This window comes from Ornithodoros turicata, chromosome 8, assembly GCF_037126465.1.
Source record: "Ornithodoros turicata isolate Travis chromosome 8, ASM3712646v1, whole genome shotgun sequence".
Lineage (NCBI taxonomy): Eukaryota > Metazoa > Arthropoda > Arachnida > Ixodida > Argasidae > Ornithodoros > Ornithodoros turicata.
In genome coordinates, this window is record NC_088208.1 from 19,761,492 (window position 1) to 19,785,823 (window position 24,332).

Here is a 24,332-nt window from a genome sequence, read left to right on the forward strand (position 1 = left end):
GGGGCTGGGCATGCGCATACGCGTTGTCGGAAAAGGTCCATTGAGGATACTCTATATATAGTGGCTATTAGGTCAGCCAAGCCGCTTGTTCATCCATGCAGGCAAGCACGGTGTTTGTCCTACTATAGGCACCAGCCAAGCAGGACACATTTGTGCAGGAGCAGATCTCACTGCTCTTTTAAACGGGCTGCGACATTTACTGCGCCACGCGGGCAGTGCACTGCAGTTCAGAGTGTAGTATTATTTCTACGTAAATCTGTATGTCTTCCATCCATCCTATTCATCCGTCCGTCCACTTACTTTGGTACAGGTTGGGAGACAAAAGTTTACGGAACACGCGAGCGGCATACGTTTTCTTCGGTACGACACCCTATAGCGGCTGGCGGAAGCAGGTGAGTTCACTGTTTCGGAGGGATGGAAGGGTGCGTTGTTAGCGACACACAGCGGTAGATCCAAGCAGTGTCGCTTGGGTGCGCCTAGGAAGTGTCGCCTCTGTGCACCCTTCTTCTCTGCACTCTTCTTCTAACAATGCACCCACAGGGGTGGCATCCAATGTATTGCTCCGTAGACGAAAGCGTGCTGGGCGAACGCAATGCATCCTGGACAGGTCCTGGTCGCATGTCACAGCAAACGTCAAGGCACACGTGACCTTAAAGGTGGCGGCGCCCGTGATCGGCGGCCAAACCGTTTGTAAACAATGCGGTTGTTGTTTCTGGACGACGTTTTGGATGTTTTTCGATCACGGTAATAATTTTTTATCCGATAATCTCGCAATAAAACGCGCAGTTTTACACATACAGACTCGTATTGTTGACAACTTCCAAAGATGTGATGACGCCGCGCGTTAAGACTTACCGAGCCGATGCGATGTACTTAAACTAAGGTGAAATGGGCTACCATGTTGCGGAAGAAGCACCGCATAGTTTACGCTGGCAAAATACGGTCATCTCTTGGTGTTATGACGGCGAAAATATGTCGGTAACCGGCAAAACGACGTGTAAACAAAGTCACATGACCTCCAAATGACGTTTTCTATGACGTGCGACCAGGACAAGATGGCAGTTTTGCCAAAAGCACCCGCTTGAGGGTAGTTACAACAATGGCGGGTTTGTGTCACCCCTGTGAATGCACCCTTCCACCCCTCCGAAACGGTGAACTCACTCGCTTCTGCCAGCCGCTAGGGTGTCGCACCGAAGAAAAAGTACGTAGCTCGCGTGTTCCGTAAACTTTTGTCCCAACCTGTACGTGTGATTCGGTTGAGTAATCGATTGCGTGTTAGCGCCGTTACGCAACTGTGGCTATGAATGGCGTACAGATATTGACAGATGGAGAGAGGACAGCAGGGAGGAGTGGGGCGCCAGTCCTCAGCGCGACCTTGGCTACCGCCAATGAGCGGATTCTGTTACGAGCGACTTTGCTACGGAAGGGTAACGGTAACGGTAACGGAAACAGAAACGGTACGTTACCGAGATTGGAGGTGGTAACGATAACGGAAACGCAAACGCATACCACGGTCCTCCCATTACCGGAAACGGAAACGAATTTATCGCCCTGTATTGAATTCGGGTAATGGCTATTCCTGTTGTGCGAGGACATCTGAGTGACTTTTCATATTTTGTTTTTGTATTTTGATGACGCCATTCCCTGTAATGGTGTACATACTACACGAGAGCGTGAAAAGAAAGCGCAATATTGGATCTCGAGGTAGCTTACCTCTTCCCAGCCCTCATAACTCTATGACGACATCAACACATGACTATACTCAGCCATAGCACGAGGGTGACAGCCTAGCATTTTTACTTACTTATTTTGTACTTTTTTTTTTCATTTCACCGTGGCCATGGCAGTATTATTTACTACTGAGAGAGTCCGCTTATAAATGCGACATTGGATGAAGGTTACGTCCATCTTGAGTTACTGGACTCCGAGTGACTGAAGACGTGTTCCTACATTTTTTTTTATCTTGTGCGCGCCCCAACGACGTAAAATTACTTGCGTAGTGTGTACGCGTGACGCCGAAGCAGCACTTGGGCAAAACAGGGTGCTGATAGAGCCGGACGGGCCGTCCTCTCGCAGCTCTGTAACAACCGTTCCATTACCGGAAACAGTAACGGAAACGTAACTGAAACGAAATTGAAAGGCTGGTATCAGAAACGGATAACAGAAACGAAAATATAGCAGTAACGAAAATGGAAACGGTAACCAAAATACGTCCGTTATCCTTCCCTGGCTATACGTGTCGCAGTCGTCGAGTCCTCCGAACGTACCTCCTCATCGACCTGTGACGTCACAGACGCGAGAGGCTCGGATGCCGCTACTAATGCACGTGACGTCGCTGCGGCTGCCTCAGTGGATGAGTTGCATATCGTGATGTCACATCCCGATGAGTTTCAGTATTCGCGGAGCCAATTTCCCGCGCCCCCATTACCAGCGATACCTAAATACACAAGGCCTGCTTAAAGGGACTATGAAATTTCCCGAACCTCCAGACTTTTTTTCGATGGAAACTGTTCTTCCCGCAGAGAAACTAATATGTCACAAATTTTTCCGGACGAAATCGCTCCACTCTGCGAAGAGCGCGCGCTGGAAATGTCTCTTCCGCGTTCCTTCTCTCCCGCGCATATTTCTCTGTCGATGGTGTAACTGTACGGATCGCACTTCGGTTCCCCGTTACGTCACCGGTGTTGCACAATGGCAAGTAATGCCGCGAGCTCGCGCTGTGGCTGCCGCCACTGCCGAAATCTGCCGATCGCGCGAAAGCTGCTGTCATGGAGATTTCCACTCCCGATGAACGCATACGCGGGATCCTACGGCGCATGCTCCTGGCGCGATTCCTCGGCTCGGCAACACGTCACGATGACGTGTTGCTGAGCCGGCCGTGGTCGCGTGAAGTTGCCCGTTGTGTCTCCGCTCGGCAGCTCGCCTCGGCGCGGCGCCAGCTGTCCTCCCTTCGCCGCTCCGTTTAAATTCGCTCCCGAGAAATCCGCTCGCGCGACGAAAGTAAAATTTCGGTTCTAGACTCAGAAAAATGTCTTCTTTCGAACGAAACGGAGAAAAAATCGTTTCATAGTCCCTTTAATGCTTCCTCTCATTCCTTCGTCACGTGTCGTCTGCATCAGCCCATTGTCCAAACGGCCTTCTGAGCGCAGTGGACGGCGTGTAACATCATAGTATCGCAGCATATTGATTGGCTGACTCTTAACGACTATTATACACTGTGGCCGCCTTGTGGGTACGGCGAAAGTCGAGCTAGCACGAAAAGCCGTGGAGAAGGGCCTCGGGACGAGAGATGCAGATATTTCGAACAGGGACTGTTCTTCTTATGGGCACCGTACTCGTCATTGGCGTGGTATTTGAATGGTTGAAGGTAACGTGCAATGGTGTCAACGCCATTACGCGTCAACAACAACAACAACGACAAATAAATATTGACTAAAGCCTCAATGGAGTGTGTGGACGGAAAAAATTCTCCTAAGCTTCCAGGACTGAAGTGAGGAATCTGCAGCAAGGAGGTACTCAAGACAATATGAGAACGAACAGAGCTGAACAGTAGCTGACGCAATGAGTCATAGCAGAATGAACACGGGTGAACTCATTTGTTCTATGAGACATAGAACAAATACAGACGAACAGTAGCAAAAGCAATGAAATGCCATTTATGCAACTGCCATTCTTTAATTAGGCTACCTTAATCGGTTTTGGAAAATGCCCGGACACGTGCAGTAATTTCAGTAAGTTGGAACTGATTACTTGACAGAAGTGTGAGGTAGCTGTTCTGAGTACGTCAAGCGAGCACCACGGGACACACTCTAAAAGCTGAACTTCATCGCGTAACACGCTCTGCGCAACCACTGCTACGAAATATAGGGCTATCGCTTCTGATTCGAGGAGAGGCGTACGCCTTTTTGTGTCTATTATTAGAGTCACTTATTTAGTGACTCTATCTATTATTATACATCCAAATTGGCGCAAAAGGGCGCACGACCGCCTCTCTCCTTGAATCAGAAGCGATAACAATAATCATTCGTGACAGCGGTTGGCGCGCAGAGCAAGCAATGCGGCGAAGTCCAGTTTTTAGAGTGCAGTGCAGTGCTGTTCCCCATGACTATAGTATAATTGAGACCACGACAAATTGTCGTGAGCGAACCGTTAGCCGGCTAGTTTGCCGTTTCCAGAGGGCGCCACGTGGAGGCCGGTTCGCTTGTGACTCAGTTGGATGACACTCATCCAACTGAGTCACGCCCTCCACCCCCCCCCCAAAAAAAAGAAAAGAAAAGAAACAACAAAAAACAAAAAGAAACAAAAAACGAAGAAAAAGAAACGAAAAAAAACCAGAAAAAACGAAAAAAACAAACAAAAAAAACAGAAAAACGAAAAAAAAAAAAGACCGAAAAAGACGAACCAAGATCTCAAACGCCTCACTCAGTCATGGTGATTGTAACAGTTCCCTCGTCGGACCACCCGGACGGTGCGTGGGCCGACGCCGAGTGGTCAACTGTCAGTTCAGGTATCATGTTTTCTTCTGATTCGTTTCTCCAAAAGGTGCTGCGAATGTCCTCGTTTCCCATAGCGAAGAGGAGCAGTGTGCCGAGGCCGCATAGGGTGCAGACGGCCCGGAGGACGTCGTCTTCCTCGGTGACCGCGAGGTAGAGAAAGAAGGCCGTGGCCGCAAGGCAGATGCACCGAAGGATGGCCACAATGATCTTGAAAAACTCCATGCCTGAAAAAAAAAATTAAATATGCCGTGAGTCTCATTTCACTTCATCAGAAAAGACGGTAATGGGAAAAACGTGGAACAGCCAAAATGCGATTGTGACGTAAGTATACGCTTCGGAAGGGAAAGTTCAGCAAGGAAATACACGAAACTCAAAGGCTACAGAATTACAAAGCCTCCACAACTTAAGTGTTTAGACATGCATGCCCTTCGCAACGATCACAGGGATGACAGAATTCAGAAAATTGCCATTGTAATTCTCCTTCCTTTTTATGAGTTCACCTGATGCTGGACACAATGGCCAGGACAAGCATGTTAGCGTTCTTGGGGGCAAGCTATGGTCTTGCAAGCTATTGAAGAAATGTGATCAAGATACAGAAACTCGTTATCGAAGTTAAAGTGAGAATGAGCTATATAAGACGGACTTACCTTGCAAACAAACGGAAGACGAAGCAGCCGAGAAACGAGAGAGACGAACGAGGGAGCAACCGAACAGCAAAACAGCACCAACAGCAGGAAACAAACAGCAGTAAAGAGCCTACGTTGCCCATTTTGAATCCTGCATTTTTTCGTCTATGGTCATCCTGCAGTAGGTTAATTCGACGCTCGGCGGCGTCAGTACCTTTCCACCCCAGAGCCGTATATTAAAAGTGAGTCTGGCCATTGGGAGGAGTCACAAAAAGAGGCTCGACCTGTCAATCACAGTCTCGCTCCTGTGGTTGGTTTGCTTTTTACCAAGGGGGTCGCCATGACACCATACTGCCACCCAAAATGGCGTCGAAAACAAACACAGTGAAGCGGGGATTTCGAGACAAACATTTTTCACAGACTTCTGTGATTTTACGCTGCAAATGCACATTCTCATATACGTTTCTCGGAAATCAGTTTCGACTTACGCTCATCCGTCGATATCTAATCGAAAATAATACGTTTTGTCGCCGATGTTAGGCCTAGTGGACACGGCGATCGCAGCAATCACAGCGAAATAATAACAAAAACGGCGCTGTGCTGTACAATCTTATATTTAATTGCTGGATTTCATGAGTATAAACCACGACCTACTAGATTATAACGACCACGTCACAATCAGAAAACCCTATGAGGAGCCTGTCCGCACGATCCGCCAGGGGCACTACTGATCGGCACAACACGATTGGACGATGGATATTTGAATTCTGAACGCGCAGAAGCGTGTGTACGACTACCGTAGCAGACGACAGCGATAGCCCCTATTAAAACGCGTAACGCGTAGAATGATGATGATAATCAACCTCAGAATGAAACATCTGTGGAACGTCCACCGCTTGTACAGAAATACTAAGGTAAGCTGAAGTACAAAGTATTGTAGAAGTTGAGGAAGCAATAACTGGGACGATGAGAAGCGCCACCGCTACCTTCCAAAAATGCGGCGCATAGAAGGGCTGCGCCTGACATGGTCGTTATAATCTAGTAGGTCGTGCTATAAACATTCTTGCTTTTTATATTCCAACTATTCATGTGGGTTTGTTTAAAAATCATTCCGACAACAGAATGTGTCCCAGCAGGTGGTTCTGCCGGCAGCGGTGCAACGACGGAAGCAGACGACAACTCCCGACGTGCCTTACGCTCCCTAGGTGGCGCTCATCAAATTTGCATCAAAAATTCATTAGTTCTGCAGATTGCGAGAGGTATCCATTTCAATCCCATCCAATCCACTTGCCACCCAAAATGGCGCTGCCCATGTTGGATAGGGGGACAAATAGTGAGGATAGGTTGATTGATAGCGCCCCATATTTCAAGACTCCATTGGTCAGAAAGCTGAAAAAGTGGGTGGAGCTTCAGGTATAGGCATGACCCATTAATGACCAGACTCCCTTTTAATATACGGCTCTGTTCCACCCGAGACGGCAGCGCCCCTATCGGTTCTGGACCATCGGGTCTTGAAGTGGAGTTACACAGGTAACCATAAGCCCCAATTTCTGTCTGGAAAGGAGAGTGGGACTGCGTTATGTTTCAAATGGGAAAGAGATTGCACTGTCACTCTCAAATATGAAAGTAATGAATTATGTTTCTTTTTCTTTTTTTCGTTTTCGGTTGTTTGGTTGTTGTGCGATAAGTTCACCTTAAGTCTTGCTCAATTGCATTGTAACTTCAGCAAGTTATTATAACTTCAGCTCTACATCGATTATATATTTTCAGTAACTTATACGGCTCTGCCGAAGAATGCCTGTACCCCGAGGCGGAAATATGAACTGGAATCCCAAGTGGATGCATTTGAGTATAAGAGTGGTTTGAAGTGGACTGAACTGGCCCCATTCAAGCGGTTCCATCCCAGTTCCACTTGAATAAAATCTGGATTCCATGAAGGAGTGAAGTTAGCAGCCAGCAGACTTGACAAGGTCCACTGTAGTCGAGTGTGGTTACATTTTAGTGAAAAGTGGGTTTAGCCAAGTTCAACTAGGAGGAATGTAGTCCCACTTGAGTATGAGTGGTTTCCCATTTGAAAATTAGAGTGGGCTAGACGGGCCCACTTGGGGTCTGACATGAGAAACACTGAAACCGCTTGGACAGCCTTGGTGAAAGTGGGAGCATTGTCACCTTGTGGCATCGCCATCGCTGCGACGGCAGCAAGAAGAAGGCAATCCGATCCAATCCGTGTCTTTGAACTGTTGTTGTACGTTGTGGCGGTTGCGGCATGAACGGGAACGCTGGCATTGAGTGTTATGGACTACTGAATCCGACCAGAGATAACTAAAAGGCAAGGCGACTACTTTTGTTGTGGCAATCAACATGCGTTGTGTAGATATGGGAAGGCCATTTCATGCGAGCTTGAAACTGAGCAGAAGGTCGTTATGACAGGAGGATCGCAAGTCCCCAGAAGGTACATCGGCCCCCCATCCCAGGCACATATTGCAATCAGTATGTTGCGATATAAACCTGGTCAAAAGGTGGATGAGGGGCAACAAGCACGCTTGACTATCGACAGTTTCATTATGAAAAAAGGGAGATGACAGGTTACACCTTTTGTTCACCGCTGGTCAGCGAGCCGTCGCTTTCGATCGCAGACAAGGAGTGCAGGTTTTTACTTGACCTATAGGTTGGCTCTGCGGGTTTTGTGTTAGTCTTGGTTGTATGCCTTTCATCTGTGGAATCACAGCTGTTGTTTTATTGCAATGCACTTGTTTTCATCTGCATACCTTCCCGTCAAGTTTGTTGTCACCTTTCTAGAGTGGATAACACGCGGGCCGATGTTCGGAGTTGACGGTTCTTTCCCGTAATTCTTGTGTGTATTCACCGGAAGATCACTTGTGCCGTGATGGTATGTTCGGTTCACCCACTAAACGCGGAATAGATGTGTAAAAGCAGACGACACGTCCACACTACAGTAGTTCTCTGTTTTCCACAGTGCGCGGCGACAGCGTTCGTTCTCGGAGCGATATTCGCTCTCATGTTTTTGTGATGGCAGCGTGTCTCTCCATCCTGAATTTTTTGTAACAAACAAAGACAAGTCACGGTTGCATAGGAGTGTAACTTTTTATATTCACTTTAGGTGATTGAACTGTTAGTAGTCCAGCGTGCGTGTGGTCCCTCATTCTTCGTGTGTGTCTTTTCATCGCTGGTTTATGTCGTTAATACAATATACCAACTCCATACCATTCTGTAATATATTAATCTCGAATGTCCCTGGTGATGCAGCAATCAATTAATGTAATGTCAGTTTTGAATTTTAAAGTCTGCTAAGTCGGTAAAGTCGCTAAGTCGGTAAACATTCAGTTCTGGAATAATTTTCCCTTACTGCCTTTTTTACATCCACAGAAGTAGGGTACTGCGGGCTGGCCTGAACAAGAAAATGATTGCTGGAAGAAGGCAGATGGCAGATGCCAGATCCCAACTGGCATATAACCAAGGACACTGCCCTGTCAAGTATATTGGCCACTGCCACAAAGAGCACCATGATTCATCCTGAAATCCGTGGATCAGCTTTGACAAGCGTCATCGGAAACCCATGAGTAGGTCATATTATCGAGGGCAGGATGCACATCTTTTTTCTGTATTTGTATGAATAGTCTGGGTAATTCCATATGAACGAACTGCCAGGTAGAAGTGCCTCAGGACGACGGCCCCCGATATTTCGAACAGAGACTGTTCTTCTTCTGAGCACCGTCTTCATCACTGGCATTTAAAGGGCTAGGTGTGACGTGTTAGAGGTTCATGGCGAATTGTGGGTCAACAGGGGTCAACAACTTGGGGGAAGAAAGTGTCCGCCCAGGCTTTTACGGCGGAAATGAATGGCCGCTTTGTTAGAGTTCGGAGGGGATTATGCGAATGAAGTCATTTTTGCTCCAGACCAATTACAGAAATGGGAGGTTCACGAACAAGGGGACGAAACGGGCAGGTAGGAATGGGCGAGCATTCAGAAATTTAAGGAGATCAGTGGTTACGTAGAGAAATTTTCAGAGCAAGCAAGGCTTTTTTTTTTCTTTTTGAAGCGCATATGTTTGTAATACACAGTTGCGAAATGCACTAAAGTGTGTAAAAAGTATTGGTCATGCAAAACATAATAGTGTCCATAGATGATAAAGGGGATAATAGGAGGAAAGATGTCTGGACCTCTTTCACACCTTCCAGACCTCTTTCTTTCTTTCAAAGACACATCTTTGGGCAGGTCGCTACCCTTGGTGTGTGTGCATTTTTTTTTGATAACATGTCAATATCCAACTTTTGGATGCACGAGTAATATTTTACGCGCCAGACACATTACCATTAGCTGTAAGCACGTTGTACATAACCGTTTTCTTCTTTTTCTCCTTTCTCAAGGGACAAGCGGCCTGTTCAAACGGACAAGTTCAAGCCGAAAAAGTGGTGTAGCTTTCTTTCAACGATCTTGGCGTTGGATATATACCCAATGTATACCCTTTTCTTTTGTTCTTTATGATTTCATCCTCTCTTTGCTGCTCTCTATTCCGTGGTCCTTTCTCTGACCAATATCCCACTCATCATACAGTGTGTTTCACCTAAAGTGATAAAAAATTCAAACTGGCGGCGTACTCGCCAGAGGATTGTGGGACTTTCGGGAAGTACCTTCTGGAAACTTCAGCCCCTTCGGGAAGGCTTTGGACAATGGACTTTGACGTTGAAAATTTCCAAAGCGAATCTCACTTTTTTAATTTTTTATTTTTACAGAAATACGAAATCTCCACGGATAACCACAGACACAACAAAAATTACGCACAGTATCGCAAGAGAATTACTGAAAAAAAAAACATAGAAATGACGCTTTAGCCCCGCCAGCTTGATTTGCGCAAAGTGCGCACGAAATGTGCGTCTAGAGGAGGAAGTGACCCTGCCTTCTTTCTGATAAGACGGTTGCTTTCTTTTCTTTGTAATAAGACGGTTGTCACCAGCCATAACTCGGCGTTTCGGGCCTCCGAAACTCACGATCGCAATCGTCTGATAACGCGTGAGTTCGGACCCTGGTATGACCTCACGTGAGGGTGAGGGCCGACATGCCGTATCGGTGAGCTTCGATTTTGTCGCATATTAGTGCACTCACCGGGTAATATCGCACTGATTAACAGAACAAATGCGATGTTATCTGGTGAGTGCGCTAATATACGACATAATCGATCACCGATGGGGGGCATGTCGACCCTCACGTGAATCCGTAGAAGGACCCGAATTCACGCCTTACCATGTGTATTTTCATCAAGCAGGAGAGCTACCTATGGGGGAACTACCCTTTGGACAGACATTAACTTCACGTTACAGTCCTACAAGCTAGATAACAACACTCTCTTATCATACAATTGTGATTGTGAGTTTCGAAGGCCCGAAACGCCGAGCTATGTCACCAGTATCAAGATCAAAGCGGGCTAACGTAAAGCAAGAGGCGGGAACACTTCCTCCTCTCTCCGCACCTTCCGTGCGCCCTTCCTTGCGACAATCAAGCAGGCGGGGTTAAGTAAGCGGTCTTTTTAGTAATTTTTTTTCAGCTATTTCGGTTGCTATCCTATATGCATAGTTGTTGTTGGGTTTCCATATTTCTGTCAAAAAGAGTGACGTTCGCTTGGCGGTTTTCGAAATTCAATTAAAAAAAATAAATTTTCCTTCATTAAAAATTGTCCAAAACCTTTGTAAATTGTGACAAAAAGCTTCCAGAAGGAAACTGCCGAAAGTTCCACAGTAACCCTGCGAGGACCATGGCCAGTTACAATTTTCTATCACTTTAGGTGAATGTTTTAACTGCACTTTTTTGTCTCAGCAAGGGCAGGCTCTGCCCACGTAAGAATAGTTACTCTGACTTCGTGCTTCATTCTTCCGATATTATTTTTCTTGACGACTTTTCGGCAAGCTGGACTGTGTCTTAATTTACCCTCTTGATCTCAAGCACCAAGTTCATCGACGGTGATGAAAAGCAGAATCCGCCACCTATATTGGTGTGCGCTAACCAGTGATAGAGTGACCCTTTACTTGCTAAGCTGGTGATGATAACCCGGCACATCAACGACGTTCCAACCTATCCAAACAGCCTGCACCCCGCCTGCTACCACAGTGATTTGGGGAAAAGGAGATGGCTCGAGGAATGTAATTTTTGCATTGTTTCACCTGCGACACAAATACAAAGAGTTTCGAGATTCATGATTCGTTTTTCAGCACCTGTTAAAATTGTGTTTCGGTTGGCTGAACCGATTAGAGAAACCAAAACGCAATTTCACAGGTGCTGCCTCGCAATTTTAGCTGGCGCTGTGCGTCATAACTTTTTCACACCTTTAAAGGTGTGCGCTATGCACATTCAACCTGGTTGCGTAACATTGCATCTCCAGGATGATATTTTACAAAATTTGGAAAGCATTACTAAAGATCATGTGTCAGTGCAAATCTTGCTTTCATTATGTCTTGGATATCGTAGGTACGAGCTAATGCATATATGCATCGCTATCGATAATCGAGCACGCGCAAGTGTCTACAATACTGTTGAACAATGTTCAGATGTTGCAGGACTAAATTTTTGGAGGACAGACAACACTCGAGTAAAGAAAATTTGTGCGAAACCGTGCTCCATTATGATGTTACCAAAATTACACCTAAAAAGGCGTGCGCCATGCACGTTGTGACACCTTTAAAGGTGTGAAAAGATTTAGAGTGTAGCATCCATATATGAATGAAGCAAGCGCTCAGCAAGAATAACTAACAAAATTGCAACACACTGGTGTGAGCAAACGCAAGGATTTTATGCAGTTCTTTGGATCAGTATAGCGTTGGCTCAGAATTCTTCGTGTATTGGGTCACTCTGCGCAGCGTTGCGTCTCCATAGACAGTGAGCTTCGTTACGGCTGAACAATGCGTGCGGCTCTCGAAGGTGGTCAAAAAATGCGAGTTGATGTACACCTGCAAAAAAGACGAAGGACAAAGACAAATTACGGGAGTGTTCGAGAGCGCAACACCTCCTGGACGAAACAAGGGCTGAGCGCTACCCAAGAGCTACGTAGTGCATAGAAGGACATTAAACGGGCCGTTGAGCACTTCTCACTCATAGAGCTTCCAATGTCCAAACATGCAACTCCTTTAGCTTCAGCGCTCTACTGCGCATAAAGGGATACTTCAGTTTGTCTCTGTGCAGTGGAGAGGGTAGAGCTTGGGGAAGCCACGTTACTTAATGTCTGTCCAGTCACAGGACAGAACAAGCATACATAGATCGACTAAGCCGTTGCGTGGTACACTGATTCGAATCCAGATGCCAGCTATGCTGTCAGGAGTTCTCCTGGGTTTTTCTCAGACCGTGGGTGTGTGAGGGGGGGGGGGGGGGCTTCAGACATGTCGGCAGAGTTACCTTAAATGTCGTCCCAGCACACACATTCCCCCGGGCGTCCGTCGTGCGGTTTCCCGCCTATATGAGCACGAGGACGGCGAGTCCTGTTACCATGACCGGCTAAATACGAGTTCTGATCCAAAATTTTGGGACTGGCACCGTCAATTCTGCAAAATCCTAGATTCTGCCTGTTGGTGGCCACCACCTTGGTGCCTCTTCAGCACGTATGCACCGGTCCCATCGTTGTTTACCATTTTTCGTACGTGTCCTGGCTGTCGTGCTCGGTGAAGGTGTTGAGTGCTGCCCGCGTTTGAGCTCGAACCAACTCAGTCATGTCGAAACGGTAGTCTTTCTTCTTCCACTTTTGAAGTCTGGGTGATACGGAAGAGTCACAGGGAACCAAGTCTGGCGAGTATGGTTGGTGCGCGACAGCAGACGTATTGTTCCTGGTCAAGAAGCTCCTGGTGAACAATGACGTGTGAGACGGCGCGCTGTCGCGGTGCAGCAGCCAGTTCTTCCCTCGGAAAGTCGGGACGGACAAAATGCGTTGTTCAATTTTGACAAGCACGTCGTGTGTCGTGCTGCCAGTCAGTCGAGGGGCATGCCAGTGCGCTCGTCATCCTTACCACAACAGGTCTGGCCGGCTTTGAACCGAGCATGCCAGGCAAACACACACCCGTGTAGGGCTTATATTCTCTTTCCCGAACGCTTGCCGGATCATTCCCAGTATTTCCGTAGTGTGCTTGCTAAGCTTTATACAAAATTTGATGCATACGCTCTGTTCCGTCTTCGGGTCCATCATGAAAAACGCAGGTCGTCGAGCGCATGGTACGACATAAACGGATGTATCACGTGAACGCGTCTGCCGAGAAGCTTGTAAATTAGCAGGTTGACTCTCCATGTAAGCGATAGTGCTGACACCTACCTTTGCATTGCGCCACTACAAGTTGTGTTCAACTGGCAACGCTAATCCCGAAAATTTTGGATCACAGCTCGTACGCTCCTGATTACAAGTACCATAGTATAGCGACATCGAGTTCCAAGGGCGAGTAGGAACGCCATCTTGTTTCAGCGGCACACTAGCGTCAAGATGCCATCTGTCGAGCGCGCTCGGAAATGCAGCTCTCTGTTGGTAGCAGCACATCAGTGGGGACACCTTGACATCATAGGGACGCTCTCGGAGAACAATCATGCACGCTTCCCCATTGCACAGGAAATATTATGCCCGCGGTACTTGATGGCCCACGGTACCCATGGACTGTAATATCAGTTACTATATTGTCAGTTTTCTCTTAAATGCAGGGGCAGGTACGCACCGTGTTGCGACTTGCCGTGTTGCCATTGCCGTATTGCCACTTTTCTCCTATAGATGTAAGTGCAATTACGCATCGTGTTGCCAGTTGCCGCATTGCCAGTTCTCGCTTAAATGCAAGGGCAATTAAGAACCGTGTTGCCGTTGCCGCATTGCCAGTTTTCTCTTAAACGCCGGGACGATTAAACAGCGTGTCGCGAGCTCCCACATTCCAAGTTTTCTTTTAAATGCAAGGACGGTTACGCACCGTGTTGCCACTTCGCGCGTTGCCACATATCTCCTAAATGCAAGGGCAATTAAGCATCGTGTTGTTAAGTGGTATATTGTCAGTTTTCTCTTAAATACAATGCCGATTAAGCACCGTGTTGCCCGTTGCTGTACTGCCATTTTTCCTTCGAATGAGAGGGCAATTAAGCACGGTATTACCACATGCCGTGTTTCCATTGCCATTGTGTTTTGGCGCACGCCAAGGATGCTTCGTCGGAGAGCCACCAGGGTGCGTCGCGAGCTTAGATAAGATCCATAGTTTATGGCCAGCGCAACAAAAAGAAAAAAAGAAAAAAAAAAACAGGAACCAAACTTCGCGGGACCTGGAATCGTGGCGGCGGTTTCTCCTTGTTCAAACCACTCCGGAATGGTGACGTGAGTGAACAGACCCACACATGTACGTACCTCGTACTTAGAACCGTCCGCCTTGATCTTGAAAACATAGTGATCCAAATTGTCAATGAAGAGGGGGTATGTGCGCTCATATCCCCAGAAACGTCCTGCAAGGTCGTTTACAGCAGTTGCTCCTTGGCCGAAGCGTGGATTGACGTGTATCGCTATGTCACCGGTAGCTGTCTCCAAGTTGATTGAGTAACCAGAACTAGTATAAAAAGTGCAATATAAGAAGGGCATCAGGACGGATATGAGGTCGCTAAACAAGTCGGCTTCACTTTTGATTAAAAGGCACGATACACTGCTAAAATGTCTGCTCGTGGAATGGAGACATCGTCACCTTTACAGCAACAGAGAAGGAACGGGATTAATCAGTTCTTATCGGTCCATTTATGAGCGCTACAACTACAGGTTCTCTCTCTTTCTCAAGAAGTGCGACAGCGCGGAGACGTCCTAAAGCGATGATTGGACAATTTGCTTAGTTTGACGAAATCAATGAGAGCCTTGTCTCCTGCCTTGTCAGCCTTGTCTCCTGTGAGTGTAGGTAATAAGCTCCCCACTGATCTAGGAGCCGTTAGGCCTCAATGACATGCCCGCGCGATTCCTCAAGTAACCGTCATTCACTCCAGAAGAACCCCGCAAGTGAGTGGACGACCGCCATAACACCCACGAAACTCGACTCAAGCAACGCGCAAGGTGCGTATTCTCATCAGGCTGGAGAACTTCCGATGGTGATATGAAGGGAACTGCCTCAGAACGACAACCGCCGATATTTCGAACGGAGACAGTTCATATGGGCACCTTTCTGGGACTGTTCTTCTTCTGGGAGCCCAGAAGAGGAACAGTCCCAGAAGGGCGCCCATAGATCCGGCCCATATAGGGTCCGTAGATCTGTAGATGCGGAAACACTGGGTCAGCAAGCCTCTATCGCCTTGGTCTCGTGCATCACTGGATTCGATGTCCTTTTAGGAGTTGCCACATTATCCGTGTGGCGCGCTACACGCGTTTCACAAAGCAGTTTGGTTTGAATTGGCTGTGAAGGCTGTCGGTGTAACAGGGGTGTGAAAACACTATCCTAAAAAATATCCGAAGTATTCCAATTTTCCAAACTGTTTCAATCACCAACGTCTAAGGACGGGCAATCCTTAGACTAAGGTATTTGGAACCCGGAATACATACCGTCCAAGCAAGCGACAATGTGGACTCTGGAGCCTATATAGTTTGTCTACCCTGATGGCTAATGCGGCGTGGCGAAGAGAAAGTGATTGCAGTACATTGCGGGCTCCAGTCACAGTGTGTATCTACCCCCCCCCCTATATATATATATATATATATATATATATATATATAATGCAGGAAAAAAACCATTAAAGGAACAAATAAATGATACTAGACGTGCTTGTAATTTAAACTTACAGATTAACATGGCTTCTATGGCTGCACGCAGAGAAACAGATACTCATTGAACGATGCGGCAGCACCAGAGGACACGTGTTTCGCCGTGTTTCTCTGCGTGCAGCCATAGAAGCCATGTTAATCTGTAAGTTTGAATTACAAACACGTCTAGTATCATTTATTTGTTCCTTTGATGGCTTTTTTTCCTGCATTATAATTCACTGGCTTGCACTGTGGCATTGAGGAGTGCTCAGTCACCCTCCCAGGTGTATATCGCTCGCTGAGTGACCCCTGGTTTGCCAATTCGGAACGATGCGCAGCTACCCAGGGCTGACGAGCCGCAAACACGGCGAAACACGTGTCCTCTGGTGCTGCCGCATCGTTCCATGAGTATATATATATATACATATATATATATGAAGGGAGTTTAAACGCTTAATGAGTTTAGAGCTGATGTCATTTGTGCCGTGTCACACACACAATTTTAATGGCCACACCTCATTCGCCCATGAAATCCCTACACTCTCCCCCATCGTTCGCGAAATGTACTTCCCACTGACGACGCAGTGTGGTGAATATAAACATTAGCTTTCTTCAAACAACTTTCGACGAAAGAAGTCCCAACGTGTTAGAAGTTTTCATCGTCAACAGCGAAATAACTTGAGGCGACGCCATATTGCTTGTTTCGGATTCGGCACCGGTTGGAAGATATGGCAAATACTTACGTTACTGACCGTGTTATCCAAATACATTGCAACTGCTTCGTATAAACACCCACTTGATATTACTGTATTCAACCATGTTACGCGCATTTTCACCAAGTTTAAGTATACGTTTACTGTTTAAAGTATGATAATTTTATAGGATATTTTATTTCACTTACAGTGAGCGTGCGCGCCATCGACATCATGACTCTCTAGAGAAAATGGCGTGTGGAACGAGCTTCGTAAATAATGGCATTCGAGACCCGAATGTCCTTAGACGATAATGTCATTTACCTGTCTGTGTGGCTCAGATATTATTCGTTCATTTGCGCGGCGCGCTGTACATCATTTTACAGCTTTTTTTAACCACATGCTTGTCCCATATGGCACCCCTTCTTTATAACGTGAAATGCGAGACTTTTTTGGAACATCCTTAATTAAGTGTATTCCTCACAGAGCACTCTTATAAGCACCCTTAGAAGGAGAGTATTCTATTGAGCACGCCTTTCAGGGTCGAGTGTTTTCTGGCAAATAGACCTCGCCCTGTGTGTAAAAAAATGACGTCACAGTGTTCGAAAAGCCACCAATGTGGTAAAGTTGACCTACGCTCAAAGCTGGGGGCAAACAAGGTCGCCCGCGAAAGCCACTGCCTCGAGAGAATCACGGCGGTACCTGAAAGGTACGCGATTCTTCGTTTCTACTTTTCTTTCAATAGTATAGGCAGCGAACAAGTGCCCATTGGTGGAACCCAGCCCTCCACTTCCGATTTGTTTTGGTCTCAGTCTGTGTATACAAACGTCATGATGACGTTTCTCGGGTAGAGGTCTCCTTGCGCCGAGATATTTTGCTAGTCTCCCCTGGTTGAACCCCAGTTGAACGAACCGTGTCGTGGGCTTGCCTCTCGGTAGTATTCGCTAATTGCATTGCGTATGAAGACATTGCACGTGTAAGAGGCTGTCAAGTGTTGGTATTTCCTGGTGGTTCAGGACGAAAACGACGTATGCCTTTCACATAAATCGCGTTTTCATTCCAAAGTGACAGTTTTTGTTGTAAGTACCAGAAACGAAACCGGAACGAGGATCCCCATCAACATGCGGCACAGTGGCGGATCCTAGTGACGGAGTCAGATGCCTAGTGTAATGCTAGCAGCTCCCGCGGCAGCATACCCAGTCATGTGGTTCAACGTTCTTGCTTCTATAACAAGCAGCACGTTAATTGAACGCGGCAAAGTTCCAGCCGTGGCTCGAATGTGCAACCTAAACGACAGCGCAATACGTCACAAGCACACCTCGTTGGCCAGGCAACACCGTGCACGTGACCAGCGTATATTGGTGTACCGCGGGTGGATCACACATGACATGCAATTTGTCGGGGGCACGTTCGTTAAGTGTATAGTTGGGCGGAAAACGTCTCTGAAGGTGATGGGAATGCGTCTTTACATGTACGCCTACAAAAAAGAAAAAAAAAGAAGAAGGAAAAGAAAGAAATAAGAAAGAAAGACCAAAGATGTCAGATAAATCCCTGACTCCCTCCCCTATCAAACTTTATTAGCAAATGATGGAATGGGGGGGGGGGGTTCATCGCCGGGGCCGATACTCTATGGCACTGCTGGTGGTTATGCGGGGAATTAAATAATGAGCCCCTTCCCGATAAAGGATCGCAGCCCTATATGTTATCCAGAAAGAGAGCTTTGAGGGCAGGGCGTTGATGGGCTGGATGTGGCCAGGGACAAAGCAATTATATGTGTGAGAGAGGGGGCGGAAGTTCAGATGGTGCCAATGGCCCTACCTGAATTTATCAAACCGGAAGCAGTTGCAAACACATGTGCTATCTTGGGTATCATGGCTATCTTGATCCTAGACGTGTGGCAATGATGGCCACGTATTGCGCCTCAACAGTCAACACAGGTAAAAAAACATCAATACACTTTCACATAACGAGAATTCAGCAGAATTCCAGGTTCAGATTCAACACATCACAGTTCATGAATCCGTATAGTGTGCATATGATGATGATAGAAGGGTCCAGTGACCAGTAATAATAATTAATAATTGGGTGTTTACGTCGCGAGACAACTGAGATCATGAGCGACGCCACAGCGGTCGGTCTGTGGATTGCTTTTGCCCACCTGAGGGTTCTTTAACGTGCGATGAAACCAGTGACCAGTCTATTGTCAGTCTATAGAAAGCCAAATAGTCAGGCAATGGCAGATATCCATTTCCTTTTTATAGCAGGTTGTCTATAAACTGTTGGTGCCGATTTCCCGTTGACAGGCCAAAGGAAGGTCACACGAAAGTGCAAAAGATGTTTAAAGACTTGAAACAGACAGGCTATAAAGTCATAGTCCAAAGGAAACCTATTCAGGAAATAGGACGTCCAAAGGATGTCAATAGACTGGCTAAACTTATTTTTGTCAGGGAGATTTACAATGCGGCGACAGGCCAAAGTGGAACTTCTTTGCCGGCACTACTAATCTAAGAAGGCTATATGTATTTTGCAGTTACCTGGCACTAGCAGTGGAATCTCCTACGACCACAACCACAGGTTTCTCGCTGAGTGGCCCCAAGGGTCGAGACTTAGATGAGCACATGTGCATGTGGAAACGAAATAGGATAAATGAGTTTGCTACATCAAAAATCGTCAGAATCGTCACTAGGGCTGAATTAATATGCATATTTTTTTATGCGCCCAATCGCACATTACCAGGCACAAGCACATGATCCACAAGGTAGCATATAAGGTTGAACGGTACAATGAGACGCAGATGCATGACTGCGAAAGGACGGTACCCAAGGCATTTTCATCGTGTCCCCATTGGGCCATCAGGAGTACGGTGCTTTACATTTGCCATTGCACATAGGACATCGTTACTTACGCCGGCAAGAGGATAGCCGATGGCTGGTTGAGGGTCCCTCCAAACCTGCAATATAATTTATTTTCGTTACGTTAAGTTCCTTTGTCAATGTCGTTTCCGTCAACGTACGATCACAACGCCTCTATGTTTATATGGCGTACCTACAACAACTATGAGAAGACAAGTGTCGTAGGTAAACGGAAACACCGGACTGGACACACGTACAGCTTGAGATTCTTAAAGTCGGGCAAGGGAACGATGGGAAAGGGATAGATGATGTAGAAGGAGAGAAAAAAGATGGAAGCATAGGTCTCGCTGCGGTGTGAGCATCCGTTCTCTCTGTTTCCGGCGTTCCTGACTGCAGTTATCGTGTTATGCTAATATGTTAGAAAAAGTTATTACGCTTACTTGAGAAGATGCCATCCTGGAAGCTTTATGTCTTTATCACCTGAAAAAAAAAAAAAAGACAGCATGTTGTTCTTATCGGGCCGATCCTTTGGACTGTTCTTCGAACACTCGATGTTGATGACGTTTAAAGATAGACACGCTAAATGGGTTGCGGCAGTTTGACAGGCGGTACCTAAACTAGTAAGGCACTATCTAAACTAACCGAATCGAACATAGAGCTGTACGGAGCTAACTTGAACTAGCCTAAGCTACACTACACTACAATGATCGAACTTTGGATCTAACCCGACATTTCCTGAAGGGTGACGTGAAGCGGACTTGCAGAATGGTGACGCCAACTAAAACACTGCAATGGCGAGATGATGTTACTTCTACTTCCAAATTACTTTTTGGAGCTAGTCGCCCGTCGTTATAGCTGCCTGGCGAAGTAAAATCGGGACCACTAGCGCTATTGCTGAGAGTAAAAGCCGCGGCACGTGCCAACAAAAAGAGTAAGCTAACGAAAATATGTACCTTCAGTGGCTGCAAACCGCGGGTCGCGACGACGCAGGAGTGTAAAGTGCACTGCCTAGAGGCCTGGGATATACGCGATATAGCAGGTCACCTTTTTCCTTCCCCCCCCCCCCCCTTGATCATAGAGCAGTCTCATTGGATCGCTCTCAAATGAGGTACCACTACACCATATCGTTGTGGGCGAATGTCCCCTTATCGCTGCTGCCTGAGTGGACAGGCGCTTTGTCAAGTGCTTTCTCCAACCTTATCTTTCTCTTGTGTGCAGAGACGTACTCTCGTACAGTACAGCGTCTATATCAGTGCTGCTCTGTATTGTGTAATGGGGATGTCATCACCCGCATACCTTACCTGTTCCGCGCCAAGCGTGCAGGTGCAAAGTGCATGAAGGCCGCTGGATTCGCTGAATGAAGTGTACGGCTTATTCGCATTGTCGTCACCCGTATGAGGGCGCCACAGACGCCAGCAGGTTTCCCTATGTAGGCCCTCAACTTTTCACTCTCCATAGGCATTCATCCTCATCGCACTCACCGTGCGTTTGGAATACAAAAGTTATTGTACTGTGTGAACATTATATGCGTACCATAATCGAACTATAGTTACCGTGTTTTCCACTCCCAGCAGTTCGGGTCAAAACGTAGAGTAGGCGGCTTCACCTGATACTGCTTCGTCCGTACAAGCCATATGTACCGTAATTTCACGCGTATTAGCCGCGGCTTATGCGCGATTTTTTTTTCTCACGGGTGCTCTGCGGCTTATCCACCGGTGCGGCTTATCTGATGACTATTTTTTCCTGGCATTTTTCCCATACGCCAGTTTTAACGAAAGGGCCGGGCCTACAGTGTCTCTGGAAGAGCACTGCCCTGCCGATGCACGAACAGTGCGTAACAGGGACGGGTCCACATTCGAGTAGATTAATCTTCCTGGTGCATTCCCCCAAGCAGCTTTAACGAAAGTGGTGACAGTGATTCACGTTTTCTGGAAGACCACTGACCCATCAATCCATAAAAAAAGCCCAACAAGGGCACAATCCGATCTTGGTAGAACTCTAGAGATGACCTCCTTTATTGTACACTATGGACCACAGGGTTTATGGCCTTCTCTATGGTCTCCTTTGTCATTTAAATCAGTCGTCTCGTATTGCCCGCGGCTTATCTGCGAGTGCGGCTTATCTGCCAGAAAAGTTTCAAAACGTTCCTAAAAACGCGTCCTGCGGCTTATCTGCGGTGCGGCTTATACGCGTGAAATTACGGTATTAGGAATAGGAAAGCGCGTACAGCACGTTGCACCGCTATGGTTCACCATAATAACGCTTTCCATTCGTTTGCTAGCGCATTAGACCTTACCTGTGTCATAGCGAGGCGTTTGACCCGAGCCTTGTTGGCGAGTATTGGGGTCTTCGAGCTTCCATCTCGGTTCGAAATTTCTAACCCATAAAGAAGACTCGCCCCCGACCTCTCATGAGACAAGTGATGTTCCGAGGTTGGAATACAGTGAACCCTCGTTATTATGACCATGGTCGTTCCCGAAAATTTTGGTCATAATGCGGAATTGTCATATTAACGGGGGGCATTTGCAGAGGATTCACTGCATTGTTCCCCAGGAGTATGGTCGTAAAGCGCGTATGTCAGATTATCGGGGGTCATATTAACGAGGGTTCACTGTACATAGAAAGGACAGATACATACAAAGTCCCAAGTGCCTCAAACTTGAAGCTTTGTATGTATTTGTCCTTTCTATGTTGTTCCAGCCTCGGAACACATCAATTGTCTCATGTTCAACTGGTACCGCTTGCGTCGATTCCGTCGTATGAATGTCTGTATGAGTGAGAAAAATGTCAGAGTGAATGGGGGATGAATGAGAGAGAGTGGTTGGTTTATCCCTCCAGGTGACGCACCCTTGGAAGTCGCCGGAGAGGTGTGTTAGCTTAGCTCAGTTGGTAGAGCCCTTTACAGGTAATCCAGAAGATGCGTGTTCGAGTCCTACAGCTGGCTAACCTTTCAGTGACTTCTTTCATCAGTAACTGTTCCGTACGGCTTTTCAAACGCTGTACAGGGAGCAGAACAAAAAGCAGCTGCCTTGCTACCGCGAGGCTCTTCCTGCGGTGCATGCAGCTTGTGAGAAAATGACCAGTTGCATGCAGGCAAGGAACACTGTGATAAACAAGCGTAAACATAGACCAAACTTGTGCCCGTTACTCGAAAAAAGTAATTGATTACCGTTACCGTTACTTCTACTCAAAAAGTAATTGATTACCGTTACCAATTACTCGACTCCAAATGTAATTGAGTAACGAGTAAAAAAGTAACGCGTTACTCCGGTCGTTACTCTGCATTCCCGCAAATTATGCCCGTCTTTGTGTGCCTCAGATAAAAAAAAAAGGTTCAACAGCGGAACAGCTGAAATAAAACGGAAAACAAAAACGAGTAGGACAGGTAGGTCTCTACGTCTACTGTATTTGTCTATTTGTCGCCACAGGGAAGACGTTGATCCGATTGTGGAAGAACATTGCCTGGAACTTCCCCATGACTCAGTAAACCCCCAGAGCTTCAGGTACCACCACACTGGCGTAGGAAGAGATTATGGAGAGAGACCCTGAAATACCAAGAATGTTGCAATGACCTGCGCTTGCTATAGTAGAACGATCCAAGTTAATGCTGACGGCACGAGGGGCTTGACTTGGAGCAGAACATCTGAAAGATAAGTTAATCTCTGCCGGAAATGTAATCAATTACTGAGTAATCGATTACTCCAACAAGTAATTGATTACTCGAAAAATTACTTTCGCAGTAAAGTAACTGATTACTCGAAAAATTACTCAAAAAAGTAGTTGATTACAAGTAACGCAATTACTAGTAACGCGTTACGCACAAGTCTGACATAGACACAGGGCGACATTCGTTGATTTCTTTCCCTTCCTAGGAGATTAGGACTAAACGGGAAGCACATGCCACCAACTTACCACGGTGGGATGGGCATGATAAAAATCGAAGAGCGCGTGAGGCTCGTTGTCGACACCGCTCTTGAGTTTGAGATCGAACATCTATATATAAAAAAAAGAAAGAAAAAAAGAGGGAAGATATTGAATTCTTCACCTGACGAATTCTAGTACTCCCACAAAGGTCTCCTGAATTAGGGCGCCCCACAGAAAGGAAAACAGAAAAATGGAAAGATAAAAATAGAAACGACCGTATGTGCCCAAGCATAGCTGCATACCCTACAAGTGAAATGAATTGCGAGAATCCAACAGGAAAAAGGAACTTCACGAGACATGCCTAGAATACAGTCCTAAAATACAGATTTCATATCACTGTTCCCTACAAATTTGACAGGCGCTGATAACGGCGCACACCTCTCCTACGGTATCCCATGCACCCAGCAGTTCCACTATCTTTTTTGGAAAGCATTGCGTTGTTTTCCTTATGGTGATGCTTTTAAATGTAGATTTGTGATTGAATTCTTTGAGGTTCTTTTGAAGCTCCAAGCATTACGGCTAGATTTGTTAACGAAGCTAGCCAGTGCCGGATTCAGGAGGGGTGGAGGGGCAGAGGGGCCCCCAGCACAAAGGGGCCCCCACCAGAAAAGGTCTTGTCCAAGGGAATTCTGTTTTGCATGCCTGAAACGCATCCCTGAAACGGAAACTTGGTAAAATATCTCCTCCGTCCAGGCATATCGACCCCGAATGGCGCATTGGATAGACATAGAATACACGAGGGAGCCCCCACCACTGTAAATCCGGCACTGAAGCTAGGTAAACTTGAACACCCCAATGTGGTTCCTCTGCATACTTCCCCATGAACTTCGCGTGCTCCAACTACGGCTTGCGTAAACTCGAAATATGAAGTGATACAGGTGCTTCTGCAACGCCAAGTCCTGAATAAGCTAAGGACAAAGACAATAAGGACAAAGAAAATTAGATGGAAGTGTGGTGATATTCTGAGGGTAATGGTGTAACAACCCAGTCACGAATTCACGTTTGCAATGTT

At 46.7% G+C, this 24,332-nt stretch overlaps 1 protein-coding gene across 3 annotated transcripts; it reads right to left on the bottom strand.

The window, feature by feature from the left end:
• Positions 1-11,906: 11,906 nt before the first annotated feature.
• Positions 11,907-20,763, bottom strand: LOC135366621 (32 kDa beta-galactoside-binding lectin-like). Of its 3 annotated transcripts, XM_064599410.1 has the most exons (7): positions 20,350-20,465; positions 19,837-19,876; positions 19,450-19,494; positions 19,079-19,149; positions 14,488-14,683; positions 13,835-13,866; positions 11,907-12,082 (listed from the first exon to the last, which is right to left on the bottom strand). In XM_064599410.1, the coding sequence occupies exons 2-7, from the start codon at positions 19,849-19,851 to the stop codon at positions 12,058-12,060; spliced, it is 384 nt and encodes a 127-aa protein (XP_064455480.1). In that variant the 5' UTR covers positions 19,852-19,876; positions 20,350-20,465; the 3' UTR covers positions 11,907-12,057. The 3 variants fall into 3 exon arrangements, with proteins under 3 accessions (XP_064455480.1, XP_064455479.1, XP_064455478.1); XM_064599409.1 differs by lacking the exons at positions 13,835-13,866; positions 20,350-20,465 and adding an exon at positions 20,698-20,763; XM_064599408.1 differs by lacking the exon at positions 13,835-13,866 and having other exon boundaries at positions 20,350-20,464.
• Between the last annotated feature and the right edge of the window lie 3,569 nt (positions 20,764-24,332).

Bases quoted from the DNA above. Each gene is read 5' to 3' on its own strand.
- LOC135366621 (XM_064599409.1), bottom strand. The intron at 19,150-19,449 runs GTAAGTAACGAT...TGCTCATCTAAG, and splicing joins TCGGCTATCCTCTTGCCGGC to TCTCGACCCTTGGGGCCACT. The intron at 14,684-19,078 runs GTAACTGCAAAA...TTTTTATACTAG, and splicing joins GATTCCACTGCTAGTGCCAG to TTCTGGTTACTCAATCAACT.